This window comes from Mytilus californianus, unplaced genomic scaffold (genome assembly GCF_021869535.1).
Source record: "Mytilus californianus isolate M0D057914Y unplaced genomic scaffold, xbMytCali1.0.p SCAF_4, whole genome shotgun sequence".
In the NCBI taxonomy this organism is placed as follows: Eukaryota; Metazoa; Mollusca; class Bivalvia; order Mytilida; family Mytilidae; genus Mytilus; species Mytilus californianus.
In genome coordinates, this window is record NW_026262690.1 from 115,583,351 (window position 1) to 115,604,500 (window position 21,150).

The 21,150-nt window shown below is 32.0% G+C and overlaps 1 protein-coding gene across 1 annotated transcript; it reads right to left on the minus strand.

Annotated features, from left to right (window-relative positions):
* Positions 1-1,006: 1,006 nt before the first annotated feature.
* LOC127699112 (uncharacterized) lies at positions 1,007-20,872 on the minus strand. The gene is made up of 12 exons (XM_052202852.1): positions 20,656-20,872; positions 15,067-15,390; positions 14,503-14,604; positions 13,820-13,906; positions 12,493-12,781; positions 11,153-11,435; positions 8,750-8,977; positions 8,153-8,232; positions 7,254-7,364; positions 6,442-6,659; positions 4,840-5,004; positions 1,007-1,981 (listed from the first exon to the last, which is right to left on the minus strand). Exons 1-12 carry the CDS (start codon positions 20,868-20,870, stop codon positions 1,849-1,851), a joined length of 2,235 nt encoding a protein of 744 aa, XP_052058812.1. The 5' UTR covers positions 20,871-20,872; the 3' UTR covers positions 1,007-1,848.
* Positions 20,873-21,150: the final 278 nt, after the last annotated feature.

The window sequence follows — 21,150 nt, forward strand, 5'->3', positions numbered from 1 at the left end:
TTATATTCATGTACCCCTGTCATTAACAAAAGCTTATCTTATTGTGGCAGCCAAGGGAAATAACTCAAATTCAAGTTACCGGTACATCATTTGAAACCTATCTATTATTGACCAATGTCCTTCACTTCATAGTATTTTGACACTGATGATCTTTATGATATAGTTCTGAAGGTTGTCAGATGTATGATGGAAGACATGCTGGTTCAACCACATGACAAGGACAAGGACTTCAATAGAGAAAGTATGTGTTATGGATACATGGACATCTTGGCAGGCAATAGATGAGCTATCCCTAGTTGCTGCTGTCTGGAAAATCAAAGATAGATATCCTGATTCATTAGGATTATTATGTTGGCCTTGAAGCTGGAAGACTGGGCTTGTTGTTATTTATTTGAATACATTTTAACTCTTGAATTGTTATTTCTTTACTGTACAATTAAATCATGATAACAAGAGCCATATCAAATAGCTAGACTATTGAATTTGGGAAAAAAATAATTGTTTTCCAGTGATTTTATCGAGCATAGAAAACAAACAAGAATGTGTCCACAGTACATGGATGCCCCACTTGTACTATCATTTTCTATGTTCAGTGGACCATGAATTTGGGGTCAAAACTCTTAATTTGGCATTAAAATTATAAAGATCATATCATAGGGAATATGTGTATTAAGTTTCAAGATGATTGGACTTCAACTTCATTAAAAACTACATTGACCAAAAACTTTAACTTGAAGAGGGACGGACAGACGAACGAACGGACACACAGACCGAAAAACATAATCCCTCTAGGTGGGGCTTAAAAACAGGTCATTTTTCCTCAAAATTCTACCAATTGTAAGCTTGATTTTTCATATTTTTGTTGCTCTTAATTGACTGGGTACCAGAATGTCCTACCACAAAGTATGTCACCTGTTGAAAAATTATATACTTCAGAGTCAAAAGTTAGTAATGAGAAAACAGTCTATTGATTATTATTTTAAACATGAAGCACAAAACAATATGATAAAAATCATAATGATATATATTTATTTACAAATAATTTTTCATTTCAGTTTATGAATACAAATTTACATTCCTCTACAAATGCAGGTCATTAATGGACAACAATGACAGCTCGACCATGAACAAAAAATAGAATTGCACTATTAATCAAAAATGTTCCATGGTCTAAAAGTTTAAACCCATTGGTAAAAATTTGAAATTATTTCAACAATTAGCTAAACCCATCCAACATAGCAAGCTTTAAAAGGCCCCAAAACCCAAAATGACAAATGTAAAACAATTCAATCAAGAAAACTAACAGCCTCATTTATGTAAAAAAGACAATAAATAAAAAACAAATATGAAATACAAGAACAAACGACAACCACTGAATTACAGGCTCCTGACTTGGGACAGGCACATACAGATTGTGGAGGGTTTATTTGTGTATTGAATACAGATTGAATATATCTTAAGCTAAAATTGTCCTCAGATATTATGAAAAATATCAGACCCTATTTATTGGGTGGGAGGGGGTTTAAAATCCCCCATGTAGATTTGAAAAGTTGGCAGGTATGAAATAGTATAGTTATTGATCTCTTAATTTCAAAACTTATGACTGGTTTCAGCAATCATGGCAATTTAGTTAGTTTTAACAAATCAAAGTTAAAAAGTCTAGTTCATTCTTTAAGAAAAAACTTTTTATCTATTATTCCCCAGACCGTACATAGTCAATACTTTCATCAGGTCTTCTCTATTGGACCTCATTTTTTGCTCTAGTACAAGATTCTTGTGTTAGAGATAAAGGAATAGATCAATATTCCTTTTTTATTCTTCTATGATCATCAGCAACCAAAACAATATTCATCCAACATCATTGTTTAACCTTGCAGTTAAAATACTGTGAACCACAGCAGAAAGATGTGGATATCTTTTCTTTTCTTTGATCTCCAGAACAGACCATCTTGAAGATTTCTGGTTGAATTCTCTCCTCCACCTGAAGTGAAAATCATTTACAAAGTAATTCATTATCTTATTGCAAGATAGTAGGTAGATTTAAAAATTTGATGTTGTATAATAGCCAATGAGACAACAATTACGATCCACCAAAGACCAAAGGACAATGATGTGATTATGTAGAAATGCATTGTATAGACGGGTTTATCTATAATTGACCTAGAAAACATGGGCGCATCCATTAACCTCTCACGTGACCGATCCGCCATTACAACCGTGAAAAATAACGCACGTGTATTGATCAAAACATTATCGATTTTCTGTTTACATTTGTATTTCCTTCATTTTCTTATTTATTTCACTATGGATACTGCCAAAAGTTATAAAAAAAGGTGGAGGCATTTCTTGTGCAGTTAATATTGGTCCAAATAATTGTAGAAAATTTCAGATGTGCAAAAAAAAAATCAATAAATAAAATATGTGAACTAGACAAGTTGTGCCGACTGCACACAATCCTTTTTTTTTTAATAAAACTTTTTATGAAAGTAAAATTACACTGGCAGACGAATGTTGACACGTCGTCAAACGAAATTATCTATGAAAATTAATCCGATGACTACAGTGCATCTGCCTCTGTGTGTATAGAAGATCTGCACATTAGATGGATCTAGGATTTTGAAAGGGGGGGGGGGGGGGGTCCGCAAACAAGACACAATTTGTAGCGGAAGCGGTAAAAAGTCTGAATTAACCATATGAATGAAGCTTCATAAGTGGGCCTGGGCACCCTCTAAATCAGTTCCTGCACATTTCTTTAGAAAATAATAATGAAACCTACCCCGAGCCGCGGGTATACATGCATGTAGTTATAATTGGATGCAAATCAAACAAGTATGAAGAGACGATTTTTTTTTATACATGACGACTATCTTTAGGCTACAAAATGGACAGACGTTCTGACAACATAAACTCAGACAAACATATTGTTAACAAAGGAGAAAGGAGTTCAAAATTGAATAAAATCAGGAAACCACGTCAGCGTATAAATAGACATATTATGAATGACAGTTACGCCTTATTGTATACTTGTCTTATGTAACTAAGTTTTCTGTATACTTTAGTGGAATAAATACACAATTTACTTTTCAACTACGATATTGCAGATCAGCTGTTGCTCGATCGTACTGATTTAAAGATTAACACTTAGTTTGATGTTTGGTTATTTGGGACGGCGCTTTCATATTTCGAAAAGTAAGGCTAGTAAACTATTTTATTCCTGGATGCCAGTTCTTGCTGAAAAACTTAAAGGTTTTACAAACAGCTGCATCCATAGACAAATCACAGCAAAACTTACTATTAACGGCACTTCTCTATAAACCTCGTCTTAATGGTCCATATATGAAGGAATGTGTGTTTAAAGTTTATATTCACTTTAGTCGGATGGTCCAATATACATCCCTAATGTATACGTAATACTGTAATTCTGTATTTCACTGTATTATATATATCGGGGACTTATAAAGGAGTCTAATACAGATTCAGGATGAAAATATACGAGACCTCTGTTTTGGGATGGTGGGGAGGGGGGAATTGGCAAAACACTAAATGACGCTTTTAAAACATATAATTCTAATCATTGCTTTTAATTAACACGTTGGAGTCTTTTGTGGTTAAATGACATTCATTTATTTTAAGCATGGACCGGAACATGATGTTATACTATGCATACTAGTACTTTTATGTCGAGTAATTTTCTGCAAAAGAAATTGGAATCGAACACCTAGCTAATAACTATATGATTACATGGGCCGTGAAAGTTCAAAACTCTTTCGGCCCACTTAAATCGCAAAGTTAAGTCTAATTTTGGCCCGACGCACTGATAGCATACAGCGCAATTCATGCGGAGACAAAAGTGATTCGAAAACGTCACTCAATTTTGAGCAGTATACCACAAGAAAAAAAAATCGTTTCTGTGAAAAAGTTTATCATCAAACGGTACATGTCTATAGGTATATTTTTTTCAGAAGATGTAAGTAACCGCGCGCCGGAGAAAACGGGCTGTCGAATATAGGACCGTCGGGTTAGAAGATTGTTGAATTTTAGGACTGCCTCATTATAGGTTTGCATGACTACAGAAATTTCTATGAGTTCGATAAAATTGCACCTGTTTTTTTTTATTTATCACATTTGACCCGCAAGACAATTTATTTTTATTTATGTATGTGTTATGATAATCAATATTATGATTACCAAATGATTATAATCGATGATGTATCAAACCTGGGATTCGTATACGCAAATATTATGTCGCGGTTCTAACGTATCAAATAAAATGAGTTATATTTTAAGGACACGACACCTGGCCTGCAATACACTTATAATTTTAATGTCCATTCCTTATCTAATTACTTTATTATTTATTTTGTAATTTTGCCGAGGTCAAGTACGCTTCACATTCTTGTGTTTACGTTAATTATATGCGGTCTGGGGAAAAAGATGTATATCTTGTTTACATTTTTTTCACGGTTGTAATGGAGATCGTACTACAACGACGCCTAGGAGTCGAGTCACAAACTAAGGCAGATAATTGGAAAAACCTGTCTATATATCTGAGGTATACAAATTATTGATGTGACTTACTGTTACATGAAATTTGACTTAGTGACCTAAACATATTTAAGCACTGTTTTTTCAGAAGACCCATTATTAACCAACGATTAATGAAAAATTTTGACAATTCATAAAAACTGTGATCTCTAATACACATATCAATTAATAGCTTTAACCAAGAATTTGCAGATCTATAAACATAGTACTGGCATAGTGTGAGCAGGGCATGATTCATTTTCTTGCTTTTTTCATTTTTGTTTTGTTTTTATTTTTTGGGAGGGTGATAAATACCTAGGAGTTCCATTATCCTTTGTAAGAGCAGGTCTACCAACATGGATGTTATGGTCCAAAGCAGCCAACTGATTTCTCACTCGATACACATCTGGACTGTAGACATGTGGTTTGGAAGTATAGGCAGAAATAAGGTTTTGGAAGGATTCCAAATCTGAGATGCTCCTGAAAAAAGCATTTCAGAAAATACTGTTATATGGAATGTAATTCAGTTACTATGTTTTACATACAGTATTCATCCATAGACTAAGAAATCAATAGAGGTCTTTTTCACCCTCAACAGTCATTATCCACTAAAGATTGGCAAGGATCTGATTACAACTCAACACATAATTTCATGTCCAGAAACAAAATATTATCCACAAATGTTTGGAAGATTGTTAAAAAAATTGGACATATAAACTGATGACACAAAGATATGTCCTGCCTGTATGATATTATGATAGAAAATGCAAATATGGAAATAAAAAATATTGTAAAGCTTTATCATGGAATCTATGCAATACATACTAATATAAAAATAAGGAAATGCAGTATGATTTCTAATGAGACAACTATCCATCAAAGTTCAATGAACTACTACTAAAGGCGCAGGGTCATATATTCTCCATGGAAATACTTATACAACTGCATAACTAATATCACTGATCACAGTGGCAGATCCAGGAGGGGTAGGGTGGTTCTTGGAACCCCCCTTTGGGGACATATGGTTGGAACCACCCTTTATCCTGGGTTGGGAACCCACCTTTTGAAAATGGCTGGATCCGCTCCTGGATCATACATTAGTGGTTCGACTTAAACTGACCTAATGACAAACTTTCACATTCAAACTAGAACACGATTTAAGGGGTATAGCCAAATAATCCCCATGGATATGATACATACCAATGCTGATCATTAATACCAAATACCATTGACTAACCAATAGTGGTTCCCTTTTAACTGACCTAATAATCACAATTTTTAACAAACAGTTGACGCCAATGCCTCCCACAACAGAAGCAGCATGCTGAAGTCTTGCCTCCACTACTTGTTATAAACCAGACCTTTTCACTAGCGAAATTTATACTCCCTTTACATGCATTGTAGTTGCTGCTGTGAAATTCAGTAATGACACAATGATAATTTGAGATTTTTGGCTTTCAACCATATCAAGGTAAAAGTGAAACATTTCCTGGGTCAAAGTCAAAGCAACCATGACCTTTTCTTACTGACAAATCACCTTCCCATAATACATCTGCACACTTAGTTTGGCTAAGTTTGGATAACCTTAGTTCTCCAGAAAACAGTAGTGTCTTAAACACAAATAACTATCATAGAGGTCAAGGTCAGATGACCTGATTTTGTTTTTTTTTTTACACATCCAGATTCAATGATGCTTCTTCATACAAAATTTTATCAATCTAAGATCTATGTAACAAAAGTTATGTACCAGACACAAAACAGGATAAACAGACACAGACAGACAGACAAGGTGATTCCTATATACCCCCAAACTTTGTTTGCTGGGGGTATTAATATGCAATATATTTGGATTTACAAAACAACATTATTAGTACCTTCTTTTAATTTGTCATTTTATCAAATGAAATGCAAACATACCTGCAATTCAAATAGTAAGGTATGTCTTTTAACAGCTTGATATCCATAACAATGTAGCGCAAGGCAATATGAGCATCTGATCCTTTTTCCATATATGTTTTTTCACTTTCTTCAGACAATGGTCCATGGTTGCATTTGTTGTTGTCAAATGTGTCGTCATATGACAATAACCAGGTGTGCTCATTTACAACATGGTGTAAAATTTTAAACCAAGAACCCTGAAATAATTTAACAACTAATTCTAGACACAAAATTAAACAAAGAGACTGCTGCTCAATAATTTTAAAATATTTTCCCTACTACTATGATTTATTTTCATGGATAACAATTTGTTTCGTGCAATTGAAGAAAATGTACATTTCTTGTGGATATTTAATTTCTTGGTTTTGCCGAAGTCTGCTATAAAAAATGTAATTTGTGGTTCACCTGTACCCATGATATCCACGAAAAATGGGTATCCAACAAATAATAAAAAAACCCACAGTATAAGACAGTTAAGTTGATATAATAAATAATGAAAACTATAAAATTTAATGTAACTATCATAACATTTAAAGAAAAAAAAGATAGTTGGGTATACATGACAGTGCAGTAACCAAACAAAAAATAATAATCTAAAGCCAACTAGATTGCCTATACATAATGTTGAGCTTTAAATCCTACCGAGTCTATTGAGTTTTAAAACAAAATGTAATTGAAACAATCAAAGATTAACATTAACAACCCATCCTTTGTTTCTGAAATTTATTTGACAAATTGGCTCACTCTTTAACAACTCCTCTTTTCTATGCTAGGTTTTGTATTAAATTCACCTTAAATTCACCTTGGTTTTTACTAACAGATGCACAATGCCAATAATGATTTATAATTTCTTTTGTCCACTCGTATAATTGTATGTTTTTCTTCCCTCTTTTTTGAGAAACCTGCAACCAAAAGAAAGAAAATTATATATCCATAAATACAAGTCAATGAATACAATTGAACATTTGCTACATGTATGAAAACTTCACATCTGTCAAGCTATTATCAAATTCTCTATCATTCTATGTGGAAAATGGGTTGTCCCAAGTCAGGAGCCTCTTGCCTTTGTTAGTCTTGTATGTTTTTTAATTTTAGTTCATTTATATGTTTTGGAGTTAAGTTTGACGTCCATTTTAACTGAATAAGTACACATTTTTATTTAGGGGTCAGCTGAGGACCACCACCGGGTGCGGGATTTTCTCGCTGCATTGAAGACCTATTGGTGGCCTTCAGCTATTATTTGCTCTTTGATCTGGTTGTTGTCTCTTTGCTATAATCCCCATTTCCATTCTCAATTTTATATTTCCTCTTCTACATTATACCCAATATCAATTCTATTACTGTAAATTCAGAAATTATTGCGTGCATTTATTATTGCGATTTTGTCATTTTTGACTAAAATGCGATTTTAATTTTTGCGATATTGAGAAAAATCCTGTTTAATTCATATAAAAAATTTCAAAATGCGAGTTTGAATTATTGCGATTATAACCCTGTCGCATTTTTCGCAATAATAAAAACATCGCAATAATTTCTGAATTTACAGTATATAATGTTAATACATGTATCTGATTTAAAGATAAAATGACAGCCCTTGTATTATTTAAAACACTTTTTTTTTCCGTTACTTTGCAGTAGTAATCTTTATGAACATCACAAAATGCAAATATCTAAACTATAATATGCTTACCTTTATAATTTTCTTTCCAAGATTTCTGATGCCATGCCAAATGTCAAAGGAGTGCTTAATTTTAGCATACTGTGGTTTTTCTGGAAAATAAATATGTTTTTTTTTAAATAAAAAAAACAATTGCACATTTTCAATATAGCAATTAGGTGACATGAGCCTTCATCCATTTAGGACTTCAGTTTGCCAAGTGATCTTAGCAGTTCATTGACTGTATTAATAGCCTGTCAACACTGCGGTTGTGAGTTATAACTCTGCACCAAGCAGGTGCCTTGACTTCAATCTTTAAATTGACTACAATTGTCAGTCTTCCTGCTTTATGTCATCAGCTCTCTACAGGCAACCCACCTTCTCTACCAATTAAAGTACCATAACCGCAACGACATAGGCAATACTGCTGAAAGTGGCATTAAACACGTATTTATTACATTTGCATCATCATACAAATCTGACCTTTCAAATTAAAAATCTGTCCTGCAAAAGCATAACAAAAATTGTCTTATGATAAGCAAGTAATAAAAAATTCATGAAGCAACCACGTAAAAACCAAGCAAAACATTGTTATTGAAAAGTGTTTATTTTACCATGTCATGCACTTACTCATTAATGCTCTTATCTCTTGGTGTGAATCAGTTACAACTTCTACAATATTTAAACCAGCATCTGTCAAAATCTTTAAACCTTTTTCAAAACACCTTTTCTCCAGACTGGTATTTTTGCCCTCAGTCATTGGATTATCCATTGTCACAATACACAGTATCTTCTTTGTTTTCATTTCCATAAATGTGTAAGTACAGTTATGTGTGCAGTGGTCCATCCTACTGTCACCTGTAAAACAACACATAGAAAAAAAAACATCAGTTAAAGAAGAATTACAAGACCAATATGAGAAATGTTATACCTGTTTCATTCATCCTTGACTAAAATTAATTTGGCTCGTTCAATTTTCATAAAATTTTGACAAAATATTATCTTTGACCCTTTGACAAAAAAATTAAAATTTCAAAAACTTGAACCATGCAATAAGTTGGAAAAATTTCCTTGGATACATATAGCAGAATGACAAAAAATTATTTTGATCATTGAGAAGCTTAATATTTCCTTACAATAGAATGTGATTAAAACGTTCAGCTGATTTTAACAGAGTTATCTCCCTGTAGTGTAATGTACTACCGTAATTGAGCTTTTTTTCTACTGTAAATACACTTTATAATGCATAAACAAGTACTGTGGATTCATTTTTACTCGGGGGATATCCAATTTTGTGGATTTCATGGAAAATATTTTTTGTCTCCAAATTTTCTAAAGGCCTGTATACTCGGGGGATATCAAATTTTGTGGATTTCATGGAAAATATTTTTTGTCTCCAAATTTTCTAAAGGCCTGTATGCAGACTTAGGAAACCACAAAATCAAATATCCATAAAAAAAACTTTTCCTCAAACCTTAAAAAATCAGTATCCCCGAATAATAATGAATCCACAGTATCTGGCAAAAATAACTAAATTGTCAAAAGAGACAACAAATACATAAAAAATAGAAATAAGATTGAAATAATTTACACTTTATGCCATCATAGTCATCCATAAATAAAATTTACTGTGACTTGACGGTAAGTGTTACTCTCCACCTATTGCAACTCACTCAAAATTCTGATCCAATTGCAATATTAAAAGTTGAAAATAAGTTTCCATGGGAGATAATCTAAAATCCTTTATTTTTTGAAATATTGCTACTATCTCCTTTTAAAACTTTAAGAGAAACTGTTTAAGCTGAAATTATACTTCACAAAAAAGATTTATTCATTTAAAGAAAGATTTATTCATTTTAAGAAAGCTTTGTAGCATGCATGGAAAACACCATTTTGTAAGAAATAATTCAAAAACTTAAATTGGGATATTTTGTTTAGCAATTCAAAAAATTCACCATTTGAATGACTCTTAACAATAACAAGGATTTGTATAATGTACAAATCCTTGACAATAACAATATATAAATAAATTTGGTGTATGTACTGTCTTCTGATTGGTTAAAAATATTACCTTTATTTTCAATGTTGTCAATTTTTATGGCGACACGCCCACTCTGACGTTGTGTAATCATACGCAAACATGTGTGTACGTTGTTATTGTTAATATAAATAATATAAAAAGCTCTTTGAGCCTTATTTTTGATAGAAATTTATTTATAATGAATGACTATTATTTATTTTGAATTTATTGAACCATAAAATAAATTTTTGACTCTTCACATTTTACATAATCCGCTTCACAGATTATTCAATGTGAAGAGTCAAAAATTAATTTTATGGTTCAATAAATTCAAAATAAATAATAGTCATTCATTAAATATAAAAAAAAGTCAGCCAAATTTTCATAATATCAATGAAGCAGAATTAAAGTCTTATTATATCATAAGTTAATTTATTTATCCACCTTGCACTTTGATATCTTAACAGTTAAGCATTTAAGTTTGAAAAAAGCAATTGCAATTGGGTCAGAGTTTTTAAAGAACTGCAACAGGTGGAGAGAAACACTTACACTCAAGTCCCTGTAAGAAATTATATATTTTGTAAGTATACATATACTGATTACATAATGATTAAGCGCTATTTTTTGTTAAAGAATTCATCCATGAGCAAGTGAATTTCAAAGTAACTGTCTTCTTGGCCTTCAAATCAATTTGTTATCAAATGTCTATGCCAAGTTAGTAGAGCATGATTGATAAATTATTATGTAAGCGCTTTTGTCACCATAAATTCTTTAATGGATAAATAAGATTCTGTTATGAAGTACAATCAGTACCTATAGAATACAAACTGGATGTAACATCACAATTTTCTTAATATTGGTGCTTTGAATAAAATTATTCTTCATGGTTTCTATTAAACATTATAACAAAGTCTGTAAATATTGTATTCATTGGTACTAACTTTTGAGGATTGTAAGTCAAAAAGTTTTTCTTGAAGACTGTTCCTTATCTTTATGTTAAGTTAATATATTACCTAATACTATAATTTCCTTTCTGCCAAACTCTGTATAAATATCCTCAAGGTACTTCAGCCAATGCTCGTCAATTGATGGCACAATGTAGGATTGCTGTATTTTATTAAATGTTGATGAATTCAATGTAGGAAGGCCTAGTATCTTGCAAAACAATTCTATTTTTTGGAAATCATTTCCTGACAAAACTGTTGCAGAGGCCAACATCAAATCTCCACTATGCATTCTCCTGTTTAAGAGTGGTTGTGAACACCACTTGTTCAGTATATGACCTTCTCTGCACACCTGATATTGAAATCAAAATGGATTGGTTAATTGCAAGTAATTTGAAAAATAAAGTATACATTTTGCCCTTAGAATGAATCAAAATGAGAAATCAGAATAAATTGTTTCATAAGGAGTAATGATAAAAAAGCCAAACTTTGGCATTTGAAATTGCATAAATAGTGATATTATTGAAGCCTTCAAAATTACATTAATTTTATTGGTAATGAACAGGTTGATATAATCTGGACAATTGAGTGAAGAAAGGTCAATTATGGTGTTACTATATATGATGTCCTAAACATGTTTAAAATGACATCTTAAACCTGAAATTTTAATTTTACACATCAATTTTGGTAAAACTAGATACATGTATGAGCCAATGCATTGCTCATATTTTTTTTTACACACATTGGTATTTGTAAAAGACTTATTGTAGGAAAATATGTTTTTGGTATAGTCTTGGCTCATATCATATCAGATTCAGATTCTAAAGATAACTAATATTGCATTAGTGTTTTCCATTACAAATCATATGATAATATACAAAACAACATTTCAAAGTTTTACATGTAGTATATAATAATACAATTGTACACATAATTTTAAGAATTGTTTCTTATTTCTAATGCATCTCTAATAAATTTGTATAAATAATTACATTCAATATTTTGTGGATTTAAAAGTTTAGAAACTGAAAAATAATTATTATATATGAATCTTTCAAATCTAAACCATAAGATTGGAAAAAAGTTTGCCTTATATCTTTATATTTATGACAAGATATCAAAACATGTTCTTCTGTCTCTACATTAGTGCAGAATTTGCAAAAAACGTTCTTCTCTTTGAATTTTGGGTTTATTATATCTACCTCGTTCTATATTTAAACAATGAGCACTGATACATAGTTGTGTAATTTTACTTCTTATATTTTAGGCAAGATTGGTTTCAAGATAGAATCTCAATATAGAATCTCAATATAAAAGATCTCAGAGTCAAAATGAAGCAATTTTTGCTAAATTTTAAATGCATGAATTTTTTTGGTTTTTTAATTGTTTTTCAGTTCAAGTAAGCTTACCCAGGTTATGTAAAATGCAGATCCAATAGTTTCTGTTTTCAAATCAACCTGCCTTTTGCAATTAGACATTGTACATATCTGCTCTGTATTTGTGTTGGCCAGCATCAACAGGCAATCTCTGTAAACCAAGAGTGGTTGTTCTGAAATAAACTTGTCAACATTTTTCATTGTTATTCTCTTCACTCCTGGACCCATATCTATAGCTGCCTCTTCTGACTTGACCCTTTCAACTGTGTCATCCTCATCCTCTTCAATTTCCTGTTCCACTGAGTTATTAACAATATTTGGTCTGGAAATATAAAATGTTTAAATACTGTTACTTTAATGTATAATAAAATGTTGACACATAGAGATGTCTCACCTGTTGTAAGATCTTGTAATTTAGATACATGTAATATAATAAAATGCAAGTGTTGAGTATCTTGAAAAGTGAGAAAAAAAATATGATTCAAAGTTGATAAACAAGAATATTAATCATGACACTTCACACTACTGTAAATTCAGAAATTATTGCGTGCATTTATTATTGCGATTTTGTCATTTTAGACTAAAATGCGATTTTAATTTTTGCGATATTGAGAAAAATCCTGTTTAATTCATATAAAAAATTTCAAAATGCGAGTTTAAATTATTGCGATTATAACCCTGTCGCATTTTTCGCAATAATAAAAACATCGCAATAATTTCTGAATTTACAGTATCATAGATCCCATGTTTACAAACCATGAAATCTGTTTGTTTGATTGTGAGATTAACACCATTTTCAATGATCTTGACTACATAATGACAGCCAGATTTTAACAGTGGATGAAATCCGTGTCAAAACCCTTATTTGCCCTCATGCATTGTTGATCATAGGTAGTTTTGGTAATTCTGTTTTGATATGTTTTAGTCATTTATCTCCTAAAGTATTTATACATCCCTGGTGTTCAATGTTATGGGTTTATAGAGCATTCCCGATTTAGGTAAATCCAGAAACACTCAAATGCAAGTAAACTTTCTCACACCTACTATTTAGGGATTCACCTACTAAAGGCCCCTTCTTAGATTCAATTCATGGATTAAGTACAATGTAACTCCCTAAAAGTTTGGATGCAAGAACAGGTGCAGATCCAGGATTTGATGTTAGGGGACCCTCCTGAGAATTTGGAGTTAAGAGGACCAGATTTTGACAAAAGTACAGTAATTTTACCTATAAATTTCATTTTTTTTAGGGGGCGTGCACCGGATGCGTACTATCTGAAACTGTGCTTGGAGTATCTAATAATTCAAATCAATCAACATTATTTTTAGAATCACAGAACTTGATTCCAAATGACTAGCTTACCTTAATGTTATGTTGAAACTAGGTTCATAGTCTTCATCAGATGTCTGATCAAAGTCATCAAAATTTTCAGAAATATCAATACTGAAACTGAAATAAGATAAAATAGTATCAAGATATAACGTGTCACAGGGTTCTCACTAAGGCGAGTCCATGAGTCCACTTTCAAGTCTCATGAAAGTTTGTACGGACTCATCATTTTCAAAACTGGTGAATCCAAAGATGCATCAAGATTGTTAAATGTTGTATCAACTGAGAACACATATATTATCATCTTAAAGCAAAAGTTTAAAAATAATCTTAATTTGATGTAATTTCCTTGAATTGCTTTATTTTGTCATGAAGACTAATGATAAAATTATATAGCACTGAAATTTTTTTCTTCTCATTGTTGGACTCGCCATGGACATGAAGGAGAAGTCATTGGACTCGCCTACAAAAATCTATAGTGAGAACCCTGATAACCACACTTAAACAATTTTTTTTAAATAAAACTACAAATTGACAGTCACAAATTGTATGTTCAAGAAATTTTTTCACACAAAATACAAATTTTCAAAATGATAAAAAAATAAAATTAAAGTGTTCTTAACCATGCAATTTTTGATACATTATGTCTGTAGGCATCTTTTTAAATATAACCTGATAACAGAAAATGGTATTTTTGCAAATAATAAACAACTTACTCAAAAGGATTAATTAAGTTTTTGGATTGTTCAAATGTACACTGCTTTCCACATTCTGAATCTGCTTTGTTCACAGCTTCTAACCTAGACATTTCTGGCACTCTGAAAAGTTATAAAAATACAAAGTATAACTATAAAAACATCAATGTGGTATGTCAAAAGTGAATTTTAAACTCCCACTTTAAAGCATTCATGTTTTCTGTCTGTTTGTCCAATGAATATTTTCTTAACTTACTACTTAGTACACTTAAATGTGTGAAGTTTAAGTTTTAGAATCTGTCAGCAATATACTTCTTATTTTCCATTCTTCAAATTATCAGTGGAGTTATGCTTAGCACAACAACTGCAACTTCTTGTTTTATTTGATGAGAATTGATTAAACAGGATTGAATGCAAAACTAACTGAAAAAGATTAATAAACTTTTGGGATTGTTCAAACATACTCTGCTTTCCACATGTACAAAGATGAAAATATCAAAAACATCAAATTGTGTTTTTAATTCACTAGAATAAAGTTTAAATCAAGATTGAAAAAATCAGTATATATAGTTAAATTTCACATACATGTACATACGACCTGCTTCCTGGTCTGAACAGGATATCTTTGATACATCTGGTTTTACATCTGGTTCTATGAATCTTGCTGGTTCCTGGGCAGAACAGGACATCTCTGATACTACTGGTTCTATGAATCTTGCTGGTTCCTGGTCGGAACAGGATATCTCTGATACATCTGGTTCTACATCTGGTTCTACTTTGAATCTTGTTATCAAATTGTTAGTAGTTTCCATAATTTCTGAAACATAATTGTTCTGTACAGATGGCCCTGCTGAAGTTGAGGCACTACTTTCATGCCATGATGCTCGATTCCATTTACTACCATCATACCTTTAAAATATAACATACATTTGTAAAGAACTTGCATGTTTACTCTTTAAAATCATCAGTGGTGGATTCAAGGAGTGTAGAAGGTGTAACCCCCCTTTTAATTTGAAAATATATCATTTCTTAGCATTAAATCATTCTAAAATAATTTCCCATCGCTCAGCTCTGCCTTATGTATTCAATTTTAGAGAATTGCATCCTCCCCTTTCAAAATTCCTAGATCCACCACTGATCATTTGGTTTACAGGTAATTGGTTTTAAAATAAACCTTTGATAGACTCAGGTTAATTAAGAGTTTGACATAGTTGTATAAAAATTTGTTAATTATTGAAGACTGTATGGTGCCATAAATTAACATCCAGTCTGAAAAGACTTTAAATCAGATGCCTCTAATGTAGGCCGAGTGTCATGTGCATGCTTTCTGCATACTAATGAACCCTTGCTACAACTCTTTAAGAGGAGCACTGCAAAGGTGGCCTGCAGCAAGGCAACATTTCTGCATGCATAATTCATGATTGATTGATTGATTGATGTTTTAACACCACTTTCAGCACTATTGGCTATTTCATGGCAGTCAGGGTTACTTTTTATTGGTAGAGGAAGATTGAGTGCATGGAGAGAACCAATTACTTTTGGTAGGAAATTAATATTAGAGTAAAACGTGCCTGCCACATGCTGGATTTGAACTAACAACCTCAGTGTTTACAGGCTTAAGTGATACAGTAGTTAGACTTCTTTAATAGACCACTCGGCCACCAAGGCCCTGCATGTCATTGTCAAGAATCAGTCCGGTCGATATTGTGCATGCGTGAATTCAGATACCCTACATGGATAAAATCGTTATATAGAAGTTATATGGAAAATAACCTTTACAAGACGATATTCAATTTTCTTCTCAGTTGTTTTCTTAGGTGCTTCGATCAACAGAATCCTTAATGTGTCTTCTTTTTAATGATATAAATTATTTTAAAATAAAGTTTGAACTTCTTGCTACAAATTTGGATTTTTTACAGTGATGTCAAATGGCTTACATTTGCCGTTATTCTTACAGAATAATTTCATTATTCGGAAGAGTGGTCAGCTTTGACAAAATAAATAAAATACTTTTACTGATGATATACCTTCGCTGCTGCGACCAAGAAAAAGATGAAAAGTTAAAGTTTAACGTGATGTAGTTTATTTTCAAATTGGTTATTTTCTTCTTGCAACAAATTTGATTTAAAAGTAGGCGATTTTTAGTTTTTTTTTCTATCAATTTCTACTTGACAACAGGATACATAGTGTGTGTAAACAGATAGTAACCTGTTATACAATCGTGTTTATACAGTCATGCTGAGACATAATATATTCCCAGAGTCATGTAATATAGTGTAAACGACATTTTGTATTAAAACTTGATTTAGGATCATTTAGGCTTGAAGGAATTGCAAAACACTATATCAGATATGAAATTAACGTTTTTATAATTGAAGATATTATATTCTAAGTTATTATTTTTTTGTTTCTGTTATCACGTGGTTATAACCGATAATTAATTAATATGAGCTAGAATGCAATCGAAATCTAAAATGAATTATATTAAATAAATGCTTGTTCATTTAGATTTTTTATCAATACACAATAACAATTTTTAAATTTTTTTTTTCAATGGAATTAAATGGTTTCTATTCACATTTAATTCAAAAAAAAAAGAAAAAAGAAGATGTTGTATATGATTGCCAGTGAGACAACTTTCCACCAGTGACGAGTTGTTTAAATATTTTAACTGGTACTGTTGGCTCGTTTTCTTGACAATCCTTATATAATCTTTTTTTAGGCAATTCTAACACGATTTGAGTACACAATCATATAGGAGAACAATTCCATTTCGTCGCACTTTTAATAAAGAGTGCATAAAAACAACATTTAGAATACTCCACTGAATTCGACCACTTGATACGACAAGATGAAATCAGATAATACATTTTACATCAAACCGAGTTTCTGTTATTTAATATTTCTTAAAACTAAAACACGAATAATATGTGTGCACAATAAATTGAAAGTTTGCGGCACCTTTCAAGACCCGTTTATTAGTTGTAGAATACCTTCATGATTTAAATTTACATTCGCCGTCAAAAAGACACTTGTTGATGACAAAATAATCGAAATCTGAGACTACTATAACACATATGTGTTATAGTAGTCACAGTCGAAACTAACATAATCTAAATACCAGAGTATTCTTGTATAAAATGAAGAAAAAAACATTTTATAGAATTCCCTTGTCATTTTTTTTTTACCACAAGCTTTTCACCTCAATTAAAATTCATTGAACCGAAGCAATATTTTATAAAAAGTGTCAATAATTTCTTCACAAAACGATATAGATTGCTAGCTTTGAACAGGTACTTATGACAATTAACATGTCAGCTTCAGGGTATATACCTGTGGATATATGGTGGAAACGATGTTGGAAGTTTGTAATATTTTGTAAAAAACAGGAAAGGGTCAATAAATATGACATTTCCGAGATATCGTTTTCAAACGTAAAAGGGGGAGGGGGGTGGTTCCGGGGGTACGAACCCCCCTTTTTTTTATGATGAATGCTTTTGAATAGGGACATATGGTTGGAACCCCCTTTTAAAAATGGCTGGATCCACCCCTGAACTTAGAAGTTAATGCAATAATTTACAAAATAAGACGATGTGGTATGATTGGCAATGAGACAACTTGTCACCAGAGACCAACGAACGTGGTTGTAAGCAACTATAAATTACTGTACTGCCTTTACAAATGAGCTAAACCCATATCGTATAGTAAGCTTTATAGGATAGAATTGAGAATGAAAACGGGAAATGTGTCAAAGAGACAACAACCCGACCAAAGAGCAGAAAACAGTCCAAGGCCACCAATCTTGGGTCTTCAACGCAGCGAGAAAATCCCACACCCGAAAGCAGGCTTCAAGCTGGCCCCTACACAATAATGTATACTAATTCAGCGAAAAGGACGCCACACCAAACTCCGAAACATATAAATGAACCAAAATTAAAAAAAACACACAAGACTAACAATTAAAAGGCTAGAGGTTCCTGACTTTAGGACAGGCGCAAAAAATGCGGCGGGGTTAAACATGTTTTGTGAGATCTCATGTTAAATGTCGAAACAATTAAAACGAAAAAAAAAATAACGAACTGATTTGTGCTAAAACAATAACAACAACAAAATAAATATTTCAGACAGCAACAAACGACAACCCCATAAATACAAGTAATTTGTTCCTGACTTAAAAACAGAAATATAAACCATGTTGCGGAGTGCTCACCCCTATCTTAATGATAAATCACACTGAACCTGGGGCAGTTGGATAACAGCACGAATGTAGGACAGAAAGTCACAGGACAAAAAGTCACAGACAAAAAGTCACAATTCAGTTTTGAGATTATTTTTCTTTAACAAGAAAACACTTATTAAAAAAAAAAACATTTTTGTACTTTTCTTGAACTTTATAGTATATAAAGCAACTTTGTAAACAAAATTTATATAAAAAAGTATTTATAATGATCAAATAATTGTTATGGAAACAAAATGTCAAGGTGAGTTGGTACTTAAACGCCTTCATGGTGCCAAGAAATATATCTTTTGCATGATTAAAATTTAACAAATCTTCATTTATCAAGTCTAATGAACAATTTCCTCAACTGTAAAATAAATATATTTAATAAAAAGTAAATATTTAAAGATCTTTCTCTTAAATATTCAAACAAGTGTATACATGTTATTTGTGACTTTTTGTCCTGTGACTTTTTGTCCTATCAAATTTGTGACTTTTTGTCCTGTGACTTTTTGTCCTGCACATCCAGCATACATATAAAAAATAAAGAGATGTGGTATAATTGCCAATGAGACAACTATCCACCAAATTTCAATTAAAGTGGATGTAAGCAATTATAGGCAACCGTATGGCATTCAACATTGAGAAAAACCCATACCGTATAGTCGGCTATAAAAGGCCCCAACACGAAAAAAATGAAACAATTCAATTGAGAAAACTTACGGCCTAATTTATAACAAAACAATTTACGAAAAACAAATATGACAGACATGAACCAACAACAGTTCACTTAACTCGAGGAAATGTGATGTTATCATCACTCAATGTATACTGTTCAATTCAATAATTATGAACTGTCAATGGATGTTTAAAATTAAATAATATGACAGACATTCCGAATTCTTGAGGTACTAGTTTTATATATATATAAAAAAAATAATAACCGTAAGACAACGGCTATTCGGCCAATTATATGTAAAATAGTTGAACTAAAATTTCAATTACATTTCTATCAGTTTTATGCTCAATTCATGTTGAATAAGAATATCTATTTTTATTTATATGCATTTTTCATTTTCTTATTTTGGTAAAACATCTCGAATCGTTTCAATGTGTTCAACTGGGACTAATACACTAATTCAGTAGTCCCAGGTTTCAACATAGATCGAATAGGAACTCCCGCCTTCAATTAATCTTACAAACTGCGCCAAAATACAGAAAACATGAATCTAAATTATCTTACCGATAACATCTGGTATTAGTTTTTCACTGAAGTTATCTTTACATATTAGCGGGTGTTAAACCCCTTGATTTTGCGTCTTATCGCATATGTCAAATTAGCAAGTGACCCCATATGGAGCGAGGACGGGTTAACGTCCTTGTCGATACAAAGAATTGTTTTCAAATTGGGTTATCTCCCTTAAACCGGACAGATTCTTGGCAATGTATAATACATGTATAAATCCTAATTTACAGTGGCATTCCAAATTTCCTGCCCCCCAACCTTGTCAACCTCACTTTCAGAATCGACCTATAGTGTTAATTGCTAATTTGTACTTATCCTAAATATGTTGGAAGTATTTGCCACTGAACATTAAACAATCAATGATCAATCAATCAATTAAGATGCCTTATGGTTATGAAAATGCATTAAAAAAATCATTTAACATGTTTAAAAATTCCGGAATTTTTATTCATAGAAATATAAATATTTTGATATATATACATCTAAAAAACATCAAACAATTCAACCGGTATTTGAATGTAAAAATAATGTGCAAAAGGAATCAGGGGGCGAACGTGTGGGGTGCGAACGTGTATTAGGGCGAACGGACCCGATACCAGTGTTTTCAGGGTCACGAACTGTTAATTTCTTTCATTTTTTTCATAGCACCGAGAGTCTATACATGCAAGCTCAGTATTTTTGCTGATAAACCTTACACAACTACATGTACCTGTCGAGTAATACTTTTGCAACTTCAGCGTGAGATTTCGCTCCAATTTCTTCCTTTAACGCAATCCACCGGTCATACTGGCTACCAATGTAGACTTTGGTTTTGTTGATAAGTGCATTTCTTTCTGTCTTTTTCCTTTTTCGGTCCGAATCTGTTAGCGAAATCGGTCTTCCAGCAGGCTTGCCGCGTACTTTCACTTCAGAATCAGCTGACATTGTTCAATTTGAAAGCACGCTTAACACATGCGCAAACAAAGGTTAATTCAAACTTGCAAGACAATAATACAACAGTGAGGTTTTATTTAGCTTATTTTGACAAAACTGGGCCTAACTGCCTGCTATAGAAACCGGTAACTAGAAAAGCGAATTATTATTTCCACTTCCTTTTATGTTTGAACAAATAAAAATTATATTTTTAAAATTTTATTCAGTCAGTTTTATACTCTCGAAGCTAAAGTGATCTAAGATCCGGGGTCTAAGATAAGCTAAGTGCCCC